Source organism: Perognathus longimembris, chromosome 3 (assembly GCF_023159225.1).
Source record: "Perognathus longimembris pacificus isolate PPM17 chromosome 3, ASM2315922v1, whole genome shotgun sequence".
Lineage (NCBI taxonomy): Eukaryota > Metazoa > Chordata > Mammalia > Rodentia > Heteromyidae > Perognathus > Perognathus longimembris.
Window position 1 is genome coordinate 96,535,716 of NC_063163.1, and position 25,783 is coordinate 96,561,498.

The 25,783-nt window shown below is 51.5% G+C and overlaps 1 protein-coding gene across 1 annotated transcript in view; it reads left to right on the plus strand.

Annotated features, from left to right (window-relative positions):
- Gnaz (G protein subunit alpha z) overlaps positions 1–25,783 on the plus strand; it is a 50,200-nt gene that overhangs the window by 2,956 nt on the left and 21,461 nt on the right. The window contains exon 2 of the mRNA XM_048343511.1: positions 18,320–19,517. Coding sequence (XP_048199468.1) covers positions 18,795–19,517 — 723 coding nt within the window. The 5' untranslated portion in view covers positions 18,320–18,794. The remainder of the gene's footprint in view (positions 1–18,319; positions 19,518–25,783) is intronic.

Sequence of the window (25,783 nt, forward strand, 5' to 3'; positions counted from 1 at the left end):
GCAGGATCAAGCCCTGGTCCCCGCGGCCTCCTGATCCAGTCCCAACCTCTCTGACCCTTCTTGTTCTCATCTGTAAACAGAGCCATTAGTGCCCTGCCTAGTTCCCACACCAGCCCTTTCCACATGTTTGGCCCCTTGTGTTGTCCACAATGGCAGTGGAAGCTCTTCATAAGAATGAGCCCACGGGGACCATCTGTCAATCCTGGAGCATGTTGGAGATGACGCCAGCTTTCTTTTGGGCCTGAGGAACAGAACCCTAACCTTACACAAGGCCCTCATTCATTCATTCAGCTAATATTTACCAGTGCCTGCTGCATGCCTGGCACAGGGGTATGACAGGGATGCAGTGTCCACTCCTGGGGCACACATCTCATTTACTGACAAAAACACATGTAACCAAGAGCAGGGGGATGAGCAACTTGCTTTATGGAACACTGGACCCAGAGGTAGGGGTGAGGACATGACCTCTCTTTGTGGGACTGGTACAGTGCCATGGAGAAACCCTAGGCAAGTTATGTTGTATCCAAAGAAGGAGCATACCAGGAGAGCACAGCAGGTACAGAGGCATTGAGGGAACACTGTTCAGCTGCTAGAAACCCTGCCAGAAGACCTGGTGGCTGAACCTGGGCATGGTGTCCTAGACTCATAAACTAGTGCTTGGTGGGGAGTTTTAGACTAGCCTAGTTAAATAGCTACATAGCAAGAGCTTGTCAAAAGGAAGGAAGGTGGGAAGGAAGGAAGGAAAAAAAAACAAGAAAGAAAGAAAGAAAGACAAGACTGGCTGGAGCCAGTGCAGGGTTGTTGATAGGTTGTCTGAGAAGGATTCATAGTTCCCAGTGAGAAAGGAAGACCTGTTTAGAGCAAAGGGGAGACTTGACTAATTTAGACTTTAAAAGATCTCTTCCAGGCTAGGAGTATAGCTCCGTGGTAGAGTAGTTGCCTAGGATGAGTGAGGCCCTGGGTTCTACCCCCTGCACCAAAAATAAATCAAATGCGTGCATGCATACGTACATACATATATACATACATACGCACAAAGACCTCTGTTAATATGAGAGAGTAAACTAGGCTAGATGTAAGACTTGGAGGTTATCTATGGCCATGTTATACTTCAGGTGGGGAAGATGAACAGTGAGGTGGGAACAGCAGAGATGAGAGGCGGCCAAATGAGATTTATTTTCAAGAGTGGCAGGTCAGACCTGGGGATGGATAGAGCTGGCTCTGGCTGAGGAATACATGGGCCATCTCACTTGAGAGACACAATGGAGCAGGAGTTGAATTTAAGATCCTAGTAGATGTCGGTCTATGTGGTGGCCAGAGAGAAAAATGAGGCTAGAGCTATCAACCTGGAATCTTTGACATCAGAGTATGAGAGAAGCAGCTAAGGTTACTTGCAGATCAAAGGTAGATGAGTTCAAAAGGTACTAGGCTCAAGTCAGGGCTGGTGAGGCTGTGGAATAGGAGAGCCTTCATGATGGCCTCTCAAGAGTCTGGAAAGGAAGGCATCCTAGGAGGGTATGTCTCCTGAATCAAACACCAGGGCAGATGGGTAGTGCCTGGGGAATTGAGCAAAATTGGCAACTGGTTACACAATTTATGGGTTTGTTAAGAAATTATTATGCATTTCATGATGGTGACATACCACAGAGCATTAAGCCTATCATGGGGTCCTGTATGACTACTTAGGTGTGTACCTGGGAAACTGGCCTGGTCCTAGGGACTATGGGGACAGTCCCAGGGCTGTGGTGGGCAGAGAAAGAAGGCGTAATTGTTGGGGCCATGATGTGTCCTCACTGCCCTCCTTTTCCTTTCCTTTCTCCGAGTGGCCACATAGGCTGGGACTAGTCAAATCCAGCCTGTGATTCTTGCCCTGGCCTCCTAGTCCAGGAGCCCAAAGTCACATACTAAGTGAAGAATCACCTGCAGATGGGAAGAACCACCTCTTCCCCCTCTGTCTGTACACCCCCAGCAGCTAGCAATCCCTTGGACAGCAAGTAGCACATCTGGAAGTCTAGTCAGAACCGAGCATGGCTAGCATCTGCAAACAATGGCTTCCTTGAGTTCATCTCTTTTCCACAGGAGCCTGCTTCATCACAGAGTTTTGAGTTATTTGCTTCTAAATTAAGGTAGAACTCTCTTTTAGAGATATCCCTGGAGAATTCATTGAACAGTGCTAAGAAGCAAGACTGTTAAAAGCCACAGTACAGGGAGGGGCCTTACAAACAGTGGCAAGTAGCTATTCCTCCTAGCAGCCTCAAACCAGAAACATGGCCTAAACCTGAGAGTTCAGCTAGGTCTCTAATGGTCATAGCCATGCTGGGGGTGGGGGCTCAGTGGTCAGAGCAAACATTTCAGACCCATATTCCTGGGATGGAGAGCTGCCAAAACAGGGCTCTTCAGTGGGGAACCTTTACCTCTTTGTTGGGGCTTCCCCTGTGAGTCATGAAAGCCCAAATCCTTCAAAATTGTTGGGATGGAGGAATAATGGACTGTGTACATGCTTTTCCAGAGACAGATATAGGTGTTCTCAATGGCATGAGGCACAGAGAATCTGCCCTGGATTTCACAGCCAAGTGGCTTCCAGCAGGCCAATGCTCATCTCATCTTCTCATAACTAGGGCTGCCAGCACAAGGACAACGACAGTAGATGTCTAGGAACCTGAGGGTTCTCAACACCTTGAGGTGGCCCAGCCTCCTCCCATGCAGCCTGGCTCCACTCCCCAGTTGGTCACAGGAAGGATGGTGGAGGAGGCCTGGTAAGACCTGCTGAGCCAGAGCCAACATGGCAGTGCTTCTACATAGGCTACATCCTTCCAGCCCAATTCGTTCTCAATCCACACCCCTGGGAGAGGCAGTTCAGGGGCTGGGCTCAGTGCCTGCAGCCAGGTCCCCTGGGACTGATGCTACATACACCTCATTGGGCCTCTTTTTTCTTTTCTTTATAAGGTGAGAACAGAAGCTCATAGGCTACAAGCTCCCTTCTGTGCTAACACTAGGCTGGTGACTAGGAGCTTGCTGCCAGGTCAGTGCCCTCAGTGGAGGTGGCATGGGAGCTTGCCATCTTTGCACATGCTTGGTTTTTGCCTAAAATTACTGTTCTCCAGCTGCTCTGTTTTTTTTTCCTCCACTGAGCCAGCTGGGTCTTGCAGCTGCTACTCCTTCTCAGACACCACCACATATAAGGAGTTTTTAGATCCTCAACCACATGCTCACTTGAGGCCTATTGGGCCCTCTCTCTGTAATAATGCCTGTGTCCCCTACATTCTCCAGTGTCCCTTTCTAATGCTGTTTGCCCCCTCGGTGTTTGTCATGGTCTATCTACTCCATATTTTCTTTATTCTGATTGCTTTTTGTCTTCAGGGCTTCAGTGTAAGATCTGTGAGGCAAGAATTTTGCTCTGCTTGCCTCCCAAAATGTGCCCAGGAAGTCCCCATGGACAGTGAATGAGCACCGGCAGTGATTGAAACCTGTTGCTCAGACAGGACAGGACTTGCACCTTGGGTTGACCACCCAACACAAACCATGCATAGATAGATACCACTAGCTGGGCCCCATCTGACTCAACCATGGTGCACTCACCAATCAGAGGCAAGAAGATTTTCTTCTTACACTGAATTAGATGATTCAGGCTGACACCTGGTGTCAGCTTCAGTGACATGTGTTCCTCATCTGGGCCTTGGTCAAATGTGGGGAAGATTCATATAGTCATGGCATACAGAAGTTTGTCCATGGGAAAGTATATTAAGAACATGAGACAAGACTCTGCTAGAGGGCTGGGAATATGGCCTAGTGGCAAGAGTGCTTGCCTCCTACACATGAAGCTCTTGGTTTGATTCCCCAGCACCACATATATGGAAAACGGCCAGAAGGGGCTCTGTGGCTCAGGTGGCAGAGTGCTAGCCTTGAGCGGGAAGAAGCCAGGGAAGGTGCTCAGGCCCTGAGTCCAAGGCCCAGGACTGGCAAAAAAAAAAAAAGACTCTGCTAGAAATAAAGGAACATGGTGACAGCTGAGTGGCCTTTCCTGATGTTCCTGGATCTTGCTCCCCAGGATCAGGGAGCAGCCTGTCAGGGTCTAGGTCTGCCTATAAAGGTGAACTGGTAAATGCTTTTCCACTTTGTGAGCCTTGATTTCCTCAACTTCATTATTTGTTTAGTAAGCATGCATGCATGCGCCTATGTGTTTATACAGTGCTCGGTGTGAAACCTGGAGCCTCACACGTTAGGCAACTGGTCTACCACTGAGCTACACTCCCAGCCTACTTCACCCTTAAATTGAAGGCCCTGGCTGAGTCAATGGTACAGAATAAGAAGTTTTTACTTCCTAGTCCAAAGTTGGAGTGGCTCCCCAAAGCACAGTACTGAAGAGGATTCTAAGGCTATATTGCAGCTCAGAGAGGAAGCATAGTGTGGTTGATTAGTGATGTCTTTAGCAGGTCCAGGAGTCAGGGTTAAGGCATGCTTGCCAGCAGCTGGCCAGTCTTGAACCTTTTGCATCTGGCCCTTTCCTTTCTCACTCCACATCTCTGAGAGAAGCAAGTTGAGTGTTTCCCTATCTTATCCTATCTCTCCTTCCTTGGGAACACTGACCCTGATCCACTGCTAGATGAAGATTTCCAGTGCTCCCTCCTCAGTGCTTCCTTAGCTGGCATATGGAGTTTATGGGCAGCTCAGATAATTATTTGTTGACTCTCTTCTCCTCTTAGCTGGTTCTGCCTCCTGCCTGGCCCATGACAACCTGTGTCTGTACACAGAATAAATGAATGAACTTGTGAAGAAGAAAAGCCAGGGACTCAACCACTTAGCAAAGTGAAGAGCCTACTCCAAGGCTTTGTTCCAGAATGGAGCCCCAAGAGGCCTACCTGTCTGTGTGGACCAGGTGACAATGGAGGAAGGTACAAAGCTGGGTCGAGTGTAGGCAGCAAAGGATGAGAGAATAGTGTGACCAGGGAGAAATGTGTTATGTTTGTCCTGTTGGGGAAAACCAAAGCTCCTATGTGACATGGGCCATGGAATGATCCATCAGCCTTCGAAATGAGACTATCCTCCAAAATGCTGAGAGGTGGGGTCTCTGAAGACCCTCTTTGATGCAGGTTTGGACATTTAGGCCCCTTAGCACCTCTGGCTCCAGCAGGGCCTGAGATAGATTCTCATAGGAGAAGCAGCTCAACCTGAGCTGGTGGCATTTGCCCTTCTGCTCCTGTGCTATTATGGGGTTGGAATAAAGGAAGGGAGGTGCTGAGCCAGGAAAGCAAGTCTCTACATTAGGGTGGGGGCTTGGTGCTGACTGACTGTCCTGTACCTCCTTCCTCTCTCCTGCCCCACTCTGTATGGTATGTCCTCTCTAGCCTTAGCTGTTCCAGCTGTGTGTGATCTCAGGCATGTCCCATCTACCTGTCCTGCTTCCTATGGCCCTCTGGACTGGGTACCAGGGCCCTATCATCCATCACTGCTAGTGTGGGTGCAAGTGGCCTGTTCCCAAGCCAGGCTTTCCCTCCAGTGTGGCAGCCCCCCTCACCCGCTCCATTACCTCTGATATGCTGTATAAACATATTTCTCAATAAAATGCCGGGAAGAAAAATAATTAGAGTGTTGCCTCCATTATCCAATTTCTGATTAATCAAACTCTCTTTGTCCTCGGCCAAAATCTATTCATTTCCCTTAAACACTGGGCCAGTGCCAGGCATCGATTTCCTCTATGATAACACTATGCATGCATGCACATTCCCAGCCCTGCCCTGCCCTGCCCTATGTCTGGGACTGCACAGAGGCACTGAATGGGCTACTCTTGTCCCCACCTGTCCCCCAGCTCCATGCACTTCCTCTAGGGTGCCTCTTGGCCATAACAGCACCCTCATCCCTGTCCCCTGCACTGGAGAGGTTTGAGCTTGCTCTCCACTACTTGGTCTCAAGCTCCTATATGTTCTAGAGTAGGATGAGCTACAGCCCCAATCCCTGAGCTGTCCTGGGTTTAGGGAAATGTCCCTGCCACTGGCACAGGAAAGAGGCTAAACTGTGGGTGGGAAAGGGCCAAGAGTGCAAAGTGAGCTGAAGAACTACATGTTGCTTATGTGTTATAGGGGCAAGGTTCTTATGACACAAGAGAAACAGGCCCAGAGGACTTAGAAGATGAGGAGACATCTCATCCCTTAGGCCTGGTGGCAGCCTTAGGCTTACCCATCCACCTACCATGTCCATCCAGCAAAAGGGCCTTTGTAGAAGATTGAACAGATTCTTTGGCCATCCCCTCTCTGCCCTCAATTGACACATGAGGACTTGGTTACGAAGGCTGAATTACCAGCGCCTGTAGAATATCTGGTACTTGTAGGCCCATGGGATACATCAGTGAGCCAATGGGCCAACAGCCCCTGTGTATGGTGATTCTACTGTCATGGGCACTGTGGGAGAGGGGGTGTTCTCCCAAATGAGGCATTCAGTGGTGTTTGAGAAGGGATAGTGCTGTGGGTATTTGGATCAAAGTGGTAGGTTTGCATTGTCTATAGGAGGGCAGCGTGGCCTTTGAGGAGAACACAGCTGAGCCATCAGACCTGAGATGGTTCTGGAAGAGAACTTTCCAGATGGGAGGGCCAGCTGTCACCAAGACACGTTCTGAACTAAGGAACAGCCATAAATGTTGGAAGTCAGCAGGGAGGGCATCAAGGGGCCAGCACAGCACAGAGCAGAGAGGAGACAGGCAGAGCAGCTAGGTTAACCAAAGAGCCCTGGAAGGACTGTGGCCTGGCTCCAAACTGAGATGATAAAAGACAGAAGGCTTCAAGCACAAGAAAAACCCACTGTGCCTGTTTTCACCAAGTTCCCCTTGGCTACTGCTGGAGCACTGAGTTCATGGGGCTGCGGACAGTAGTATTGCTGCTGCAGTCCAGAAGAGGGGCTGGGCAGTGTGGGCTCCATAGTCAGGGTGTCAACCGAGAGATCTCCTGAGGTCTCCAGCCAGATCTGACTCTGATCTGAGGTACCAGACCCTGTTAAAAAGGAAGTGGGAAGCCAGTCCACCAGTGGCTCATACCTGTAATTCTAGCAACTCAGGAGGCTGAGATTTGATGATTATGGCTCAAACCAGCCCAGACAAGAAAGTCCATGTGACTTATCCCTTACCAAAAAAAAAAAAAGTCCAGAAATGGAGCTGTGGCTTGGCTCAAGTGGTACAACACTAGTCTTGAATATAATAGCACCCAGACCCTGAGTTCAATTCCCAGGAGCAGCAGCACCCAAAAAAAAAATGAAATAAATAGAGGGAAAACATGTTGTGCATGCTACTGTGTCCTTACTAGAGTTGTACTGTCAATGATTCTAGTCCAGCAGTTAATCACAACATCCCTCCCTGAGGATACAGATACTCACTGAATATCTTCCCTATGCTCTTGGAACCCCCTTTACTGAAGTAACTGGGGCCGGTGGGGGGGGGCATGCCTTATTCCCTCAAGGTATCCAGCTACAGGGCTCTTCTTCCCCTAGGTTAGGCCAGGGCTCTGCCATGACTGAAACCACACTGTGCCCAGCTTCTTCTCTGGCCTTGTCTTGGGTCCTTTCCTTGCTTTTTTCTCTGGGACATTCTCCTTCTATTGATCACTGGCTTAAGATTGCCCCATCGTGTTTGGCCAATGCCTCTGGAAGACCTTATCAAGATAAGTTCAGGGGACATTGCAGGCTTAGACATTCCTGGGAGAGGCCTATCTCAAGCAGGAGGACCACTGCCAGCTCTGAGGTCACCTGTAGTAGTAGATCCCGGTGCAGGGGGCTCCACACTGCTGGCCTCAAGAGGACCCACAGCATTTGACAAAATGCACATTCTTCCATCATGGAAAGACCATAAACCTACACCTTTCTGAGGGCATCCAGTTTCCTGGGTAAGTTGGGTCTGAACGTATAGGTGTGAGTTTAGGAGCCTCAGCAAACAAACTTTGGAGAAGAGCAAGGAAGAAAAGGGGACAGACAGATGGAAGGGGCTGCAGGGAGGCAAAGAGGCCCTGGGAAGGAGCCAAAGTCTCAGCTGGTCCCATGAAATCCTTAGCAAATAGGGTCTAGCCTTGGGTCTATCCAGAGTAGGAGGGATGGGATTGTTGGCTATCACACTCAGTGGCAGGGGGCAGGATATTACAGGGACCCAGAATGTTAGTCAGGTTTCCCACCCAATGGAGGATTCCAAAAGTCAGCAATTACTTTCCCTCTGGAAACTGAGGGGCCTGGAGCATAACTCCCTGAGGCAGCGGCAGCAGCCCCTTTGATATGGCTCTCATCGAAGGCCCTACATCTTGGCTGTCATTCCCTCCTTCTCTTGTAGGTAGAACCTCTCCGTTTTTATCTACTTATTTACTCCTGGCCCGGGGAAGCATCTGGCCTGATTTCCTCCTGAGTCAGTGTTCTTTGGGTGATGCTATCACCTTTTGTCTGGCCAGCCTTGGTGGCTGTAGGCCAGAAGAATGGACACGTGGCTGAGGATGTCAAGAGCCAGGACAACACAGGGACACAGGGAAGAGACTTGCTGGTGGTCTCAGATTAGCACAGAAAACACCGCTAGGGCAGAACCCTTGCTAAAGCCATTGAGTAGGGCCTGTTGTGTATGGGGGACAGTGTATATACTAACTCCTAGTTCTAAAATAAGCAGGGAGATTGGAGGAGGCAAAGAAAGGGAGATCTGCTGCCAGTTTATGGATGAGGCAAATTGTGGGGAGGCAGAGGAGCTAACCCAGTAGCCTAGGCCCTGACTTGGGTGACTGCAAAGAACCCACAAACATGTCCTTTATCAGTAATATCTTACATGTGCACATGCTATCATTTTTCAAACGTTTGCAGGAGCCTTTGTGATAAATGAAATGCAGAGTCATTTGCAAGCCTTATAGAAAACTGGTGAAAACACCCTTTTCCCTCCGGCATCAGCTTGCTAGGTGAAGCCTTGCTGGAAGACATGCTGGCTGGAGTCCATGGCTGACTGAACACCCAGGCCAGTGGGCAGCCACGCTCTTCTGCTTTCATTTCACCCTTTTCTGTCAGCTGTGTTTGTCCTAAACCTGTTGTCCTTGAATATCACATAAACTGATAGAAGATGAATATCAAGTAGGCTTCTGTGAAAATGAGAGTAGGTACTTTGGAAATCTTCAGAAGCTATGGTTTGGTGTGGGCAAATAGTTGCAACTTTGGGGTCAGAGAATTCCAACAACCTGAGGGTTGAATTCTGATTACTTTGCCACCTCACTGATGTTGGAGAAAGTTAACTGAATGCCACACTGGTGTGCTGTGGTTTGAGCAAGGATAGTGTTGGTAAGTCCTGAATGTGGGCTTATGCTTCAGAAAAAGGTCTTGACCCTGGCTCACTCTGTATCAAAGTATGTGAATGAACCTGTATCTGTTTTAAGTGCAAATAAACCATATAAAGCTATTGTTAGGGCTCCCTGCAGTGACTCACTTTTTCAGCAGAGCAGTCAGCCCAGCAACTCCAACATTGAGGGTAATTTTTGGTAATTGATAGATATGAGAGAAAGGCATTGATGACTCTCATCAGCTAGTTACTAGCTATGCAGAAGGCTGAGACCTGAGGATCTTAGTTCGAAGTCAGCTTGGGCAAGAAAGTCCCATGAGACTCCAATTAACTACCAAAAAGCCAAAAGTGGGGCTGTGGCTCGAATGGTAGAGCACTAGCCTTGAACAAGAAGTGAAGAGAAGCAGGGTAGAAGCTTCAGGAGGACTGTTGCCCCACATGTGAGAAGGAACTAAGAGCTGTTGACTTTGAAGTCCCTGGACTATCTTGTGGCTCTGGAAGGCCAGGGGAAGTACCTGCTTTAGGAGTGTGTAGGGAGTAGGAGCCAGAGGGCAGGGAGAAGCAGGGAACCTAATAGAGAGATCTGAATCTGAGTCGTCCCTAGGGTGAATGCCTAAGGAGCCATCTGTGACCCAGCAGAGATCTAAGGTCCAAGGCATGATACAGTTGTACTCTGGTGTGACCCTCTGTTGCAGGTTCCTGGGAGAGGTTATGTTAGGTAACCCTCAAAAGGAAGTACTGGGAGGCTTTCAGCTCTGCATAATTTTTGGTATCCATCCATCTACCCATCCATCTGTTCTGCAATTTTTTACACAGCACCTGCTTCGAGGGAAATAGAGCTGGCAACTGGGGCAGAGGGGCAGAGCAGGAGCCCAGACTGGCTCCCAGTGAGCACACTAAGAGACCCATACATACAGTCTGGTCAGGGCCAGGCCCACCACCAGTTCTATGCCACACTTGGTTCAAGGTCCCATGACACTGAGTGGCAAAATTGAGGCTGAGTGTGCCCTGATTTTGTCCAAGGAGGACATTTGTGGGTAGGCAGGGCACTATGGGCACAGGAGTAGGGAGATGCAGCCAGCAAGGCAGGAGCCTCTGTTCCTTCCTCTAGTTCCTGCAGGGGTGACCTGTCCTAGTCTCTTGTCCTGTGACACTGGCACTAGTATGAGTAGTTTTTATCTCTTCAGGAAGATGTGGCTTTTTAGTCCCAAAATATGTGTTGTATCAAAAGCCTGAAGCCGTCAAGCCCTTCCTACAGGCAGCCACACAAAGAGGCTGTGTCCATGTGGAGCAGTGAGAAGAATGCACAGGGTGTGAGTGCCCATGTCCATGAAAGGGGGAGAGGGCAGTGGGGTGCCGGTGTCTGTGGGAGAGGACAGTGGGGTGCTGGTATCTGTGTTCCACCAGAGGAGCAGAGAGCAATGGGAGCAATGGGATGTTGGTGGCTGTGTCCATGAGCTGTGGAGAATGCAGTGGGGTGCTTATGGCAGAGTTCATGAGAGGGGCAGGGTGCTAGTGGCTGGGTCCATTGGCAGAGGCAGGGTGAAATGGGAGATGGTGGCTGTATCTGTGGGGAGTCACAGTGCAGTGAGGTACTGGTGGCTGGCCATGAGAAGAAAGTGCAGTAGGGTGCTGGTAGCTGTGCCCATGAGAGAAGGAGAGTACAGTGGGGCACTGGTGGTGGCATCCCGGGTACTGACTGAGCACCTGCTTCTTATTGGCACTGCTTGGTGCTGGGCTGAAGCCTTGAGAGCAGGGCAGCCCTGCCCTTCACCCTGGGGCTTAGTGGGGAGCTAGAAAGCCAGCCTTTCAGAGGACATTTCAGATAGGTGAGCTGGAAAATCAGGGACTATTTGTCTCCACCTGCCAGACAAGGACTGGACTCAGTGCCAACTTGCCTTTATCCAAAACACAGTGTGGTTTAATGTGTAGCCTTCCCAACAAGGGTCCATATGCCATCACACGCTGCAGTGTGTAGAGGCTGCAACATGGAAGTGCTTCTCCCCGGTCCAGTAGCCCGGAGAGCCTCATGCTGTCCCACAGGGAACCTAACCATGGCCTGCCCAAGAGCACTCAGTCTATCCACATCAGCTACCTACTCCAGGTGTGAGCCTCAAAAGCTTTTGAGGGCAATTCTCAGGCTTGGAACCCCACCTATGAGATGCAGGTATGGTTTCCAGAGTCTTTTCCCTCAGACTGCTATGAACCCTAGAAAACATATACTGTATGTTTAGTTGCTCCACATGCGGAATCAGCTCTAAAAGTTGTTCTGGCCCTTCATGTCCTCAGCTGTTTTTCACTCGTGCCTTTCTGTATCTTTCTCTGTATCCTGGTCTCCACAGCACTGGCCTTTTTTTTTTTTTTTTTTTTAACCAGCAATATCCTGACTTGTTCATGTTCCTCCCAACAAGAATACCAAGAATATGCACCTAATGCACGTGTGCAGCCTCCCCCTCCCCCCTGCCCCTTGCCCTGCTGGGTTCTTTGCCCCAAGCAGGACCGCACACCCTGGAGTTGAAGTCCCAGAGGCCACAGTATCGATCATCACCAGCTGATTGATTGCTCACCCGCACAGATCTGAGGGTGGACAGCCTCAAGCTGATGTACATGTGCTGGGTTATTTAAGAGAGTCAGCAGAACAGTGGAGGACATCCTGCTGAACAGGCCAGTGGAACTGAGCCACAGTGGATGACCCACTTTTCTGTGGCAAGAGGTAGCCTCTGGCCTGAGCCTGGGGGCATAAGCAGTTTTAACACATACCATAGCCTGATTGCTCCATCCCAGTGGTGTCCCCGCAGAGAAGGCCTCTCTGGCTCCAAGCTTCTGGGCACCCCAACCATATTTCCAGGAGGCAGTGGGGCAGAACCCAGCTTCTCAGAGCAGGGGAAGGGAGTGTGACTGTATGATGTGGCCAGAGGCCATAGCTGTTCTAGCCTTTCTTATGAGGAAGCTAATCCTTTTGATTTCTCTCTCTCTCAGTCCTTTTCCTTTGAGGAGAAAGTCCCAGTTTGGGGCCTGTGTGATTCCCTTGCCTCCAGCAGGTGCTAATCTCTGTTGTTTAACAAGCAGTAAGTGGCCTTGCCTGGCTCTTATGCAGCAAAAGCAGTTCCTTCACACTGTTGTATAGTTTAGATGGCTTCATTTTGATGAGTGCCTGGCTTTCCACTGAAATCGGGATATGGAGTTGTTTTTAGAGTACAATGTAAGTGAAAAAAATTGATTCCATTAAAAAAAAAAGTTGAGTAGTAAATAACAGCAGGTTATGCCCAGGCCATGTTAGACTGAATGCTGGACATGCTTGCAGGTAGAGGGCTGGGAGAAAACTTGGTCTCCCAGCTAGAAGACCCTGAGGAAGTCTCCCCCTCTTCTTTCTGTATCTGCAAGATCTGGTTACCTTCAAGGCTTATTTTTACATGTGTACAAGCACAACAAGCAGCACCTCAGCAACAGGAGCAAACGTGTGCTAGAAGTGCAGCTGTCCCCTGAGTGCGTCTAGCCATAGGGGGCCCAGGCTCCCTCAGCACTTGCTGCCTCCTGGTAGCCAAAGGATGCAAAGCACAGCTGAGCTCCCGACCCCACTGTGCCAGCCTCCCTGATACACATGTCTAGAGCTCAGCCAAGAGCTGCCCCCCACCATCTAAGAACATGTATGGATGGTTCCGTAAAGAGATAGTGGGCATTTCAGTGATGTGCATGGGACATCTGGCTGGAAAGGGTCTTTGCTTCTTAGGGAGGAGGCTGGGCTGGCAGGGCAGGGAAGTTAGAACCAGCAAGAGAGCCAGGCCACACTAAGGACATCTGGCTCCGTGGCTGCAGTGAGGAAGAGCCTTGCAGGCCCAGGCCAGGCTCTGGGAAACCTAAGAGAACGTGCGATGTGTCAGCTGCAAGCAGACAGTGCAGTTCCAGTAAGCCAGGCGTGAAAGGGCAGTGGAAAATGTTTCCTTATTAAGAGGGAAGGAAGCTGATTATCAGTGGTGGCCACAGGCACAGCTTTTCCGGACCCTTTTTTTTTTTTTTTTTAAGACAAGGTCTTACTGTGTAGCCCAGGCTGGCCTGTAACTTGTTACCCTTCTGCCTCAGTTGAGATTGAGTGCTGAGATTACAGGCATGTGGCAAGACATTAAACCCAAATCTTGGTTTCTAAACTACAGTTGATGGTAGAAGCCAACTTGGGGATGGTAGCACTGAGGGTTTAGAACCCACTGTTTAAAAGGGGGTTAGAAATACCTAGAAGGATCAGCTTAGGCTTTCAGACATGCACACTGGCCTGAGCATGTGTGAACTGCCCCCATGGCTCAGGTGTGTAGGCTCAGGAAACGGGGTACATTCCTCCCTGCTGTTCCTACACACACTAAGGCACCAGCTGACTTTGGGGTTGGGGGTCTTCCCACACTGCCTAATGTCCTCAAATGAGAAAATGAAGAGCAGCCACCACAGGGCCAGCCTCTCTTTGCACACACCAGATCACCAGAGTAGCCATTGGTATCCAGAAGTGGAACTGACAGGTGGAAGGACCACTGCTGCCAAGACAGGTGTCTCAGCAAACAAGGGCAAAGGCTGGGTGGGTAGTGCTGTCAAAGAGCTTGGCCTCTGTGGGGGCTTCTAGGCATGGCCAGGGACAGTAGGCACAGATAGCCCCAGGGTAGTTTCTATAGAACAGGAATAGCCATCCTCAGACATCACCAATCTCCATGCTGGGACTGGCCAGGGCCTTGGCTGGGCACAGGATGGCAGGAACTCAAGGATTTGAGGTATGTGGTAACAGAAAAATTGGAGGTCCATGAGTATGGCGGGGATGCAGCCTTGCTACCTCTGAGGGTTCTTTCCACCATCTTCAGCAGGGTTGGCCTCTTGTTGGGCCTCAGACATGACTATGTCTCTACCTAGTCACAGTTGAGTACTGGTTATCTCATCAGTGAGCATAAGCCACCTTCCTGGGAGAGAGTCTGTAGGTGGAGAGCTTTCCATTGGCCAGGCTGCTTTTCCTATGAGGACAGAAGGGCGTGTGGCAGGCATCCGGTCTGGAGAGTGAGAAGCTGGCCGCTTGTCCCTAAGGAAGTGGGGGTGCTGGTGAGGGAGCCTGCCTGTAAGCTGATAAGTCTTTCCACCCTAGAGTGCCCCTGGCTTAGCCTGGCTTCAGCAGCAACACCTCAGTGACCTTGGCTGCCTTCTCCCATCTCATAGGGGCCAACCCACTGGCAACTGCAAATGAAGCCCTGGGATGCTTTCTGAGGGGAGGTGTGGGAGTGTGCATGTAGGGCGGGTCAGGGTTGAAGCTCCACAGCCTGGCCCTGTCCTAGTGGGTTCACAGCAGCCATGAGTGTTGTGTGCTCAGAGACGGCGGGGCCTGCAGGCGTGGCAGGCCATGGGGACAGGCTAGGAGAGAGCAGTGGCAACTCTATATATAAAGAGCATCATGGATGCCAGGTCCCTGGGAAAGGTGGCAGCACTGTCCCTCCACAGCTGTGCCTCTGTGCTGGCCCAGGGTTGTCATTCTGTCACAGAAACAGACCAGAGAGGCCAGCCTGCAAGTTGGAATGAGGAGAGCAGAGTCAGGGACCTGGGTGACAGAGCAGAGGAGTCATAAAGAGGACAGTCCGTGTGTGTGGTGAAGGGTCTGCCCCTGGGACCAGAGGGAATGGGCTCTTTCAAGGACTTGGGGAATTAACCCAAGAGTCAGCGGCTAGGATGAAACTGGTTTCCTGAGATTTCAGGAGAGGGAGCAGGACATATGCAGCCTGGTGAATTAATCATGCTCTCAGTGCCTCTGCTGTGCATGTCTGATACAGTATAAGGCGGAATGGCTGGCTGGCCTCACTGATTGGCATAGTACACACATCTGTACTCAGTTGACAGTCCCCCCCCCCAATACCTACCACTTCTTGTTAGTATCTTCAAAAATGCCCCCCCCCCCAGCTTTCAGCCCACTGGTCAGGCCCAGATACCTTTTCAGTACCCAGCCACTGCTCCATCACCAAGCACTGCCCACCCTGCAGCCCAGGTCTCACAGAGGCTCCTGCAGCATCTCTGTGCTGATACCACCTGTCCAGTCCTCACCACCTTGTCATGTTCTCTCCTGGATGTGTATCCACAGGAACCCCTAGCCTCAGTCCAAGAGCTAGAGGGCAGGCCAGGGGATGCCGCACCTCAACCTTAGCTTGCTTCTGATTGCCAGATTGCCTCTCCACCAGTTGTACTTCATGACCCTCAGACTAGCCAGGCACATTCCTACCTCATGCCCTTTGCACTGACAGTGACCTCCTCATCACCTGTTTATAGTCATCCTACCTGTTGAGATGCTGGCCCCACCCACCTTTGCAGATGTGCAGCCTGCATCCCCACACATGACTCTTACTTATCTAGAGCTCCATTTAGTACCTTCTGTCACTCACTATTTATATCCTGTCCATGGTCTGGCTCTGCTCTCCCTAGCTGAACAAATTTCAGGGACTTGGTTTTTGCCTTGCTTAGCAACACTAGCTTCCCCCTCCCCAACCCCACTGCCAAATACCATACCATGTTCATCTCTTTCCAGCCCAAGCTGTCATGTCATAGCCAGAGCCCCCTCTCCATAACCACCTCTATCCCTAGACACCACATGGAACTGCCCCAGTACATGTGTACTTACACACCTCCCCCCTCCCCAGAGGAGTGTACCTATCACTGTCACCAACATGCACCTGCACTCATGACTTAAAACTCTTCAGTGGGCTTCCTCTTCCTCTTTGATGAAGAAGACCACAGCCTCAGTGGGGCTTCTCTTCTGCCTCTTCCTCTCACCTTTTACCTCTCTGTTTTCTCAGTGCTTACTGACACATGCCTAAATATGTCACACAGAGAGGGTACCCCCTAGTCCTAGGCCTAACCCCTGCTCACACAGGCCTCCCTGCCTTTCAGAGCTAGAGACCACACAAAGTTGACCTCTCTCCTAGCCCAGAGGACAGAGAAAGGCCCACAGAGAGAGGGGCATAGTGCAGGGAAATGTTAGTGGCAGAAGAGGGGAGAGGGAGCGAGGCCCACTGGCAGGGAGGCACTGAGCATAGGCTGACCTGTGAAAAGCAAGCAAAGTACTGTTCAGAAGCCAAGAGGGATTCTCTGCAGACAAGAGCCTGAGAAGGGTGTAGAGGGCCTGCTGTGTGCTGTTCTCCTGGTCAGGAGGAGGTGCAGCACACAAGGTCACGTGGGTCATGTGTTAGCTGAGGGCTGCTGTGGAGGCAGCAGTGAGGATAGGGCAGAAGCAGTGGATAGGGAGGAATGCGATGCTCAAAATGACAAGGGATCATACTGTAGTAACTGCTACAGACTTGCACTTGCTAGTCTGGTACTTGGCAGGTGGCAACGGTTGGAGGTGAGTGCCTGGCCAAGAGCCATGTATAAAAGGAATCTTCCCTGAGAGCCTCAGGTTTGACCCTAGGGAAAGAAGTGGCATCAGAAAATACTATTGGAGGGCTGGGAATATGGCCTAGTGGTAGAGTGCTTGCCTAGAAAGCATGAAGCCCTGGGTTCAATTCCTCAGCATCACATATATAGGAAAAGCCGGAAGTGGCACTGTGGCTCAAGTGGTAGAGTTCTAGCCTTGAGCAAAAAGAAGCCAGGGACAGTGCTCAGGCCTTGAGTCCAAGCCCCAGGACTGGCACCAAAAACAAACAAACACAATTGGAGGTAAGTGGCCAGGACACAAGAGAGAAAGGGAGGCCACAGTAGCTGAGAGAAGCCAGAATCTAGGGCCAGGGAGAGATGTGGCACCTGAGGGACAGTTCAGAGCAGGATCGCTGGGATTAGTGGTGGAAGGTCTGCAAGGGATATGGAATAGAGAGTGGCACAGATATCAGCTGGGTAGATGATCTGAGGGTTTTGAGCCAGGGTGGACAGTGAAGATTGCTTCCAGCACTATATAGAGTCACTACATAGACCCTTTGCTGTCAGGGCCTGTCTACCTTAGGTCTCCCACCCTGGGACCTGCTCTAGGGGAAGAGAGTACTAGAGTAGTAAGAGCATGACTGTGGTAGGACGATTGGAGAGAGGACATCAGGAAGGAAAACAAGAAGTATGCTGTATCAGGCACCGCCCTGGGCTCCTAGCCAGGGGCAGAAGCCTGAGTGGAAGGGCCTGGCCCCACCACCAAGAAGGTCACAGAGGTGCCCTGGGGTGTATTCTTCTTCCCTTCTGGTCAACAGGTAACCTTCAGAAGCCTGGATGCTATAGACCTGCCCAACCCTTGAGCACAGCTGTACCTCATTTTAGTGCCTTGGCCTAGTCAGAGTTGTGAGACTAGGGAGGCCCTAGGCTGTTCTGCCATGCCTGGACCTAGCATTTCCCACTGCCTCAAGAACTGCCCTGGCCTTTCTTACCTTCCCAGATAAACTTCACCTTGTCACTCTGTTTTGTTAATTCTCTCCCCTTCCTGAGCCCTAGCTTCCCTACCAGGAGTGAGACCAGCTCTGCCCCTTCTCAAGACCTGACCCTACCTCCAGCTGTTGTCACTCAGGCACCGAGTGGCCACCTTTGGCCCTGTCTGTTTGCTTCAGAGTTGACCCACAGATGGCCCTCAGGGCAGGCAGGACAAGACCTACCTCCAGACACATCCAAGGGAACTAGGCCTCCTTCAGGCAGGGCCCTAGTCAGGACTAGATTGTTAATTATGGTGGGATTGACCTCCCCCAGTGCTGTGGAAGAATAGGAATATAGCAGGGTTATGTTATGGAACCCTAGACAAAAAGGCTCAAGAACAGCGAGGCCAGCCAAGTCAATAGGCAAGGAACCTCAGCAGTGTTAAGTCCACCATAGAGGCAAGCAAGTGGGGCAATGAACATTTATTCCCCTCCCTCATACACCTGGCTTCAAACTGTCTTGGCAGTGATTGAGGCAAGGAGATTGGTGTCAGCTAGGAATGTTGGGTTTACTGTGGTTTGGTCACTATCCTTACAATACCCCCAGAACAGCAGGGAACTGCTGGATTATCCCTGTGTTTTCTGAGATCTGTGGGCTTCTCCCTTTCCCTGTCCACCTTACAGGAGATGGCTCATGCTGTTCTCTGTTTGGTAGGTGAAAGGCCGGATGCCACACAGGGAGCCGGAGCAGTCTGAGGCAGGGGGGCCACCAGGAGTGCAGGGCCCTCCAGCCGCGCTTAGCAGCATCTCCACAGCAACCAACAACCAGACGGCAGCAGCCTAGGCAGACGCAAGAGGACTACTTCCCACCGTGGCCAAGGAATGACAGCGGCAAATCAGGCCACAGCGCTGACAAGGGAGGTGGAGTGTCACTAGAGGGGAGGGTGCGGCCACCGCCCCACTGCACAGAGCGCCATGCCGGCTGGAGAAGAGGCACTGGGGCAGGGGCTGCTGTGTGCCACAGTTTTGTCCATGGTTTTGCCTTGAACATTCCCAAGGCACCTGGCTCTTGTCTGCTGGGCACACAAGCCCACATTTCAGCCTCTCTCATTGCAGCCGTCCCTACTTGGTGGCCAGAGGGAGAGGTGCATAGCCTGTGCTCCCACATCTGGGTCTGCCGCTGCCGGACCATGGGATGTCGGCAAAGCTCAGAGGAGAAAGAGGCAGCGAGGCGGTCCCGGAGAATCGACCGCCACCTGCGCTCAGAGAGCCAGCGGCAGCGCCGCGAGATCAAACTGCTCCTGCTGGGCACTAGCAACTCGGGCAAGAGCACCATAGTCAAACAGATGAAGATCATCCACAGTGGTGGCTTTAACCTGGAGGCCTGCAAGGAGTACAAACCCCTCATCATCTATAACGCCATTGACTCGCTGACCCGCATCATCCGGGCCCTGGCTGCCCTCAAAATTGACTTCCACAACCCAGATCGTGCGTATGATGCTGTGCAGCTCTTTGCACTGACTGGTCCAGCAGAGAGCAAGGGAGAAATCACACCCGAGTTGCTGGGTGTCATGCGGCGGCTGTGGGCTGACCCTGGGGCACAGGCCTGCTTTGGCCGCTCAAGCGAGTACCACCTGGAGGACAATGCGGCCTACTACCTGAATGACCTGGAGCGCATCGCTGCACCAGACTACATCCCCACTGTGGAGGACATCCTGCGCTCCCGGGACATGACCACAGGCATTGTGGAGAACAAGTTCACCTTCAAGGAGCTCACATTTAAGATGGTGGATGTGGGTGGGCAGAGGTCAGAGCGCAAAAAGTGGATCCACTGCTTCGAAGGTGTCACAGCCATCATCTTCTGTGTGGAGCTCAGTGGCTACGATCTGAAGCTCTACGAAGATAACCAAACGGTGAGTAGAGCCCAGGTTTCTGCGCTTGTTCCTGCTGTGCTGGGAAGCAGGTGGACTTGTGTAGGCAGGGAGGGGCTGTAGCTGGGTTGGTCTAGCCACATGATGCTTGTGATGACTCCAGTGAGACGGGGGTGAGTGTGCCCTCATGTTGTGCTCAGGGAACATAGTGTGGAACATAGCAGGTCTTGCAGACACCACAGGACCTGCCAAGATGTCAGCCATGGTGGGGTACCCTTGGCAGGCAGGGCTGTGCTGGGCTTGGGGGCCTTGTTTTGACCTGAGTGACCTTGCTCTGACATTCCCTCAGCACTCTGACACCCTCCAAATGATGCCACAGCCATGGGCTCCACAGAAGGTGGCCTGGCTCACCAGGCAGCCCACCTTTCCCCATCAGGCATGGCCTCCCTCCATGAGTTGCAGATGGCACTAAGTGTACCCTCAGGGCATATGCTGGCCCTAGGTCCCTAGCTTGCTCCCACCTTAGTACTGTGGACAGATCATGCCTAAACTGTGGCATAAACTATGGAAGCCACAGTACAAGAGAGGACAAGACCTGATCAAGCCTCATTTTGGTCCACATGGTGGTCTGGCAAATCCTACCAGTGCCAAATAGCCTGTGGGTCCTGGAAATAGCTTCACCACTATAACCCCATCCTGAGAATCCTGAGAATCAGGTTGTGATGGAGTAAAGAAAGTTTAATCCCAGGTGCCATGACTCACGCTTGGGGCCCTGGTGGTAGAAACTCGGTAAGTGTGTGGGCCAGGGTAGGTGTTGGGATTCTTTGAAGTCCTCAGCCTGGGCTGAGAAACATTGTGTGGGGAGGATCAGAGTCATGAAGTGGATGGGGGTGACCTGAGGGAGAACTGGGCCTGGTACTGAGCTACTGGGGGCTAGAGAGAGAGAGAGAGAGAGAGAGAGAGAGAGAGAGAGATCCCTGGCAAGGAGATAGTAGGCCAGCATAGGCCAACATGCCTTGAAGTACCTGGAGTCTCTCCAGGTGCCCAAGAGTGGCAGCAGCAAAAGCCATGTAGCCAGACAAGTGACCCGCATGGCCAGGGCCAGCCCACCCTAGAGCTGTCCTGCTCAGCAGAGCCCGTGTACCAGGCAAACACCAAGAACCTTTAAGCCTGCAGCTAAGTGGAATGGGAACAAACAGGGAATCCCTGAGGATCCATGAGTGGGGTTGTGGGTGCCCTGGAGCTCAGAGAAGGTGATGGCACAGATGGATGTAAGCATGGCACCTTCATTGAGTCTTGTTAAAGCAGGTGGCAGCTTTATTCTTTGGGTTCACCCAAGCACTCTTAACTTCATTCTGTACCCCTTCCCCAAGGGAGTCTGTGAAAAGGCTGAAGATTGTGACCATAGTGCTGAGTGCCTGGGCATTCTTCTGGGTGGAGAGGGCCGGTGGCCTCTTGTCAGGTGGCAGTGACAGCAGGAGCCAACCTCTGGGTGTTGATGGTGGCTCCAGTATGTCTAGGTCAGGGGATGAATCACAGGTGCTCCCAGCCGTGTCCATCTAGGAGTAAATGCTCTTTAGGGTTTAGTTTCTTTTACTTCTCTGCTGTCCCACCTGAGCATCCTGTAGAGATGACATCCCAACAGATGAGCACGATGAAGCTCCTTTGATGGGGCACCACTGTGAAATATCTGGGCCAGGCCTGAGGATGGTGGTGTGGCAGTTCTGTCAGCCATAGTGTAGTCAGCAGTTACACAGGCTCAAGCTCCTGGTCACTTCTGCTATTCCCTTGAGCCGACTAGAAACTATTCTCAAGAACTTCTAGGTCCAGATGGGATGCCTATCCCTCAAATTCCCTTGAGGCAGTCCTGGCCCCAGCCCATCATTGGCAGCCTGTGCCCACAGGTGTGCCTGGATCCAGGGTGCCTCCACACTGAGTTTCATGGAAGAATTGGTTGTCACCTCTGCTCTCTGAAAATGGCAGTGAGATGGCAGTCTCCAAAGATTAGTCCAGAGCCCATTTTTGCCTGCTCTAGGCCCTTATGTTCCACCTGGCCTATGCCACTTCTCCAGCACCCCCTTCCCCACATTCCATTCATTAATAGCTTGTTTTGCTCTCATAGCAACATTCTGTCCAGCCTTAAGCTCATGACCATCTTGTCTTCTGATTCTGTCAGGACTATCCCAAACTCTTATCTCCTTGGAAGGCCTTCTCTTACCCCTCACGGAGTCATTTGTGACTGACTGGGTCACTGATCACACATAAGCAAGCCATTTCCTGCTGGGGAGCCCAGTGAACTTCTTGTCTCCAGCCTTCTCCAGCCCTGTCTTTGTTTGCATCAGTAGTACTAGAGTTTGACTCACAGCTTCATGCTTGTTATGCTGGCATTTTACCACTTGAACTATATCTCCAGCACAGCTTTGTGCTGGTTATTTTAGAGATGAAGTAAACTTTTCTGCCTAGGCTGACCTCAAACCTTGATCCTCCAGATCTCAGCCTCCTGACTATCAGTGATTATAGGCATGAGCCACCAGCCTGGCCCCATATGGATCTCTGTGAGGCCCATATGTGCCTGCCAGAGAAGCCATACTCTGAGGTGGCATAGGGTGGCATTCAGGGCATTTTCTAAAGGGAGAGGCAACTGGAAACACACACACACACACACACACACACACACACACACACACACACACACCTCCAGTCTCCACAGCCTAGCAAAGTGGTTGTTCACTAGAAAAGGAAATTCTTGATTTCTGGCTGGAAATTCACTGGCTTCCAAATGATTCTGACCTTTCACGCTCTACCAGTAATATCTGAGGATGCAAAACAAACAGGCTGCTGAGGAAAGACAATAGCCTCCCATGATTCCTCCAGCCAGCAGCAGGCTATGCAGGGTGGGGACAGCAGTAAGGACCTGCCTCTTCCTCCAGCTAGGCCTGGGATAGTACCACAGATACTAAGACAGGCCTTCCACCCTTTGCCCTCTCCTGGAATACCCTGAGCTGGCCTCCCATCCCCAACAAAGACAATTCAGCCAAGAACAGACCACACTACTTATTTGAAAAGCCAAATTAACCTCGGGCCCAGTGCCAGAGGTTGGCCACAGCTCCTCTACATCTTTCCTTCCTTGCTCAGCTCCAAGGCCTCATCTTCCCTCTAATGGAGGCTGGCATTCCCCCTCTGCCCCCATGCCTGGAGAAGCATTTACAACCCCCCCCCCCAGCCCGCCGCCTGCTGGCTTTTACGTCAGCATGTTGCCAAGGAGAGCATTAGCATCTCTGGGCTCTGGGGCTCCCGGGCTGCAGAGAGCACAGGGCAGCACCTTGGAGGCAAGGGAAGGTAGATTCCCAGGCATCTATGACCTGTGTCAGCAAGCACAACCACCCTCAGTCCCAGGAGGATAGGTGATCTGACTGCTGGGGACCACTTCCCCTTGTAGGCCTTCCAGGTACCTGGTGCTCCAGAGCCAGGTAGTCTTCCAGGGTTCTCTTTAATACCTACTTTCCCCCACCCCATTTGACAACAGAGGCCAAGACATAGTCCAATGATTTGTGGAGGTTTCTCTTAGCACTTTCCCCTAGCTGTAATGTGGCAGTACCTGTTATTTCTGTCCCTGGCAGGGGCACTGGGGCACACATGCAGGACAGTGCTGCCCAGCTGCCAACCCCCTCCACATTCTCCCACGAAGAACAGCCCCTCCTCACTCAGCCAGGCCCAGGACTAGGGGCTCTGCTCCTCCTCCTTGGTATACTTGTGAAGGGCCAGTTGATAGAGGTAGGTCATTCTGAGGCCTCGGGAGCTCTGTGGCCAAGGAGGAGAGGTGGAAATACTGAGCCCCAGAGGCCCATGTAGATGACAAACATGGCTCAGACCATCAGGAGTGCATCCCCACTCCCCTTTCAGAGGCATCTCTGTGTCAAGCAGGTGCCCAGCATTCTTGCTTCAGGCCTGTGAGCAAGTGGGTGCCTGCAGCCCAACCTCTGTCAGTGGGGATCGGCTAATGAACTCCAACCACCACTTAATGGTGGAGGGATCTTCAGAAGGGACAGATTAAAAGGCCTGGTTGTAAAGTGTCAAATGTTCTCATGTGGAAACCCACAGGGAGCTCACTGCCCATTTCCCAGTGGAGCTGTCAGCATTCCCAGCCCAGCAGGCAGGCCTGTTGTGTGCCTGCAGTGTACCTGCTGTGTGTGTGTGTGCTGTGTACCCCCTGTGGAAGCCCAAGGTCCCTGCTGGGGGCTGGGTGTGGTGTGAGACAGACTCTAACTGCTTGAGGAGGGGGAAGGGAGTCACACCACCATAGCTACTACTGAATCCCCACAAACAAGCATGCTGCCCTAGACACTAGCTTCCTTCTTCCGGAGCCAGCAGACACAGTTCCTAGGGATGTCCTCCATTCTGCGCTTACAACTAGGGCCACAGGAAAGCCATAGGTTAGCTGGGCCACAGAAAGGCTCACCTTGGGAGACTAGGTACCCTTACTACTTGTCAAAGAGATCAGCATGTCAAGGAGAGAATGAACTGGGCTCAAAGACATTTGCTTTTGAAGAGGAGGCAAGTTCTGCAGGTAGTAGATGCTACTGTGGCCAGACTCCAGGCAAGTGGCTCCCAATGACCCCTTTGCATAGGCAGCCCCTCCTACCCCTAGACTGATCAAGCAGCCTCTGCATACCCTGCAGGTCGGTGAGTACCCACCACATGACCTGTTCTGTGAGTGAAAGACCTGGCACACAGTAGGTGCTCAGTGGGTGCTTTGGACTAAGCAGGAGGCAGACTGGTTTGGGAAGAGCTACCATGATGGGGCTCTGGCTTCCGTAGTTCTAGGATAAAGTCATGGGTACTAGTTGCTAGTGGGTGATGGGGAGAAGGCCGTGAGGAGTGAGCTGCTGGAAGTGGTCCTGCAAACATAGCATGTGCCAGACACCCTAGCCACTGTGGTTTGTCATTTAGCCCGAGAAGGGAGCTTGTTTCAGCGCTTTGGAAATGGAGTTTAAACCAGGTGTGGTGTACACACTTATAATCTCAGCTACATGGGAGACAGAGATGGGAATACCTCAGTTCAGGATTGACTAGGCAAAAGTGAAACCTTAACTAAAAAAGTAAACTAAAGGAAAAAGGGCCAGATGCATGGCTTACAGTGGTAGGATGCTTGCAAACATGAAGCTCTGAGTTCAAACCCTTATACCACCAAAAAAATAATAATAATTGAGTTTAAACATCTCTGTCAAATTAAAATGAGATGGGGGAGGAAGGAGGGAGATACAGGGTATCTGTAGTCAAACAGGCCCAAGTCTGTTAATTATGGAGCTGGTTATGTCTAGTCAAAGGAGAGATTTCAAATGGGAAACAGCTAGGTGTGAACAACCTCCTCCCCATCATACACATACTTGGAATTGGAAGGTTCTTTTGATGTCCTTAGACAGCCAGCTTTGCAGATGAGGAGCTGAGGCTGAGAGGTTATATCACATGCCCAGAGGCAGTCTCTGGTTCTTAGGGGGAACTCAGAACTCCCACCTGGAGGTTCTAGAGATCCCTTCCCTAGCATCCCCCCATCCTGGGGGTGCAAGGGGGCTCCAGGGAAGGCCTTGGGGGTGTAGGCTGAGCTCCACCCTGGGAGCTTCTTTGGCCACCCTCCCTTCAGGAAGGATGGAAGGCAGTCACAGTGAAGCTTCCCCCAATCAGTGGCAGGACCACAGGGAGCTCCAGGAGAGTTGTTCCCACCCTGCCTCCTGCTCTTGACCCAGTCCAGGGCATCATTCCAGCCACAGTTTCTAATGCAGAGAATTGTGCCAGAAAGGCCATGGCTCACCCACCAGAAACCCACCACTCTTCCCCCTCCAGCTGCTGGGACACCATGATTTCATAATGTGCCAAGATACGTGTTGTTTGTTCCCCAATATCCATAAATCATAGTAACCCCCGATGGGATAATGGAGACCTCCTGGGCCAGAGACAAAGGTGGTCCCTGTCCCTGCTGGCAGAGAGGCCTGGATTCTTGGGAACTGGATGACTCCAGAGGAAATACCAATCTGAGACATTCCACAAAGAAGTGGGAGGCAGGTGCACAGAAGCAGGTACAGAACAGGGGACAGAGCTCAGCAGGCCTCATACTCTTCCCTAGGCAGCAAGGGTCGTATCTGTTCACTTAGGACTCTGGACTTCACAGTAAGTCCCTGTGCGGTACTGGCTCCAGCCCAGGATAGGCAGATAGAGGAGAGAAGGGAGCACATCCTGGCACAAGGCCAGGGGTTTGCTAACTGGAATTTTAGAACCTTGGATTGGACCTCCTTCCCTCTACTCCTGCGGAA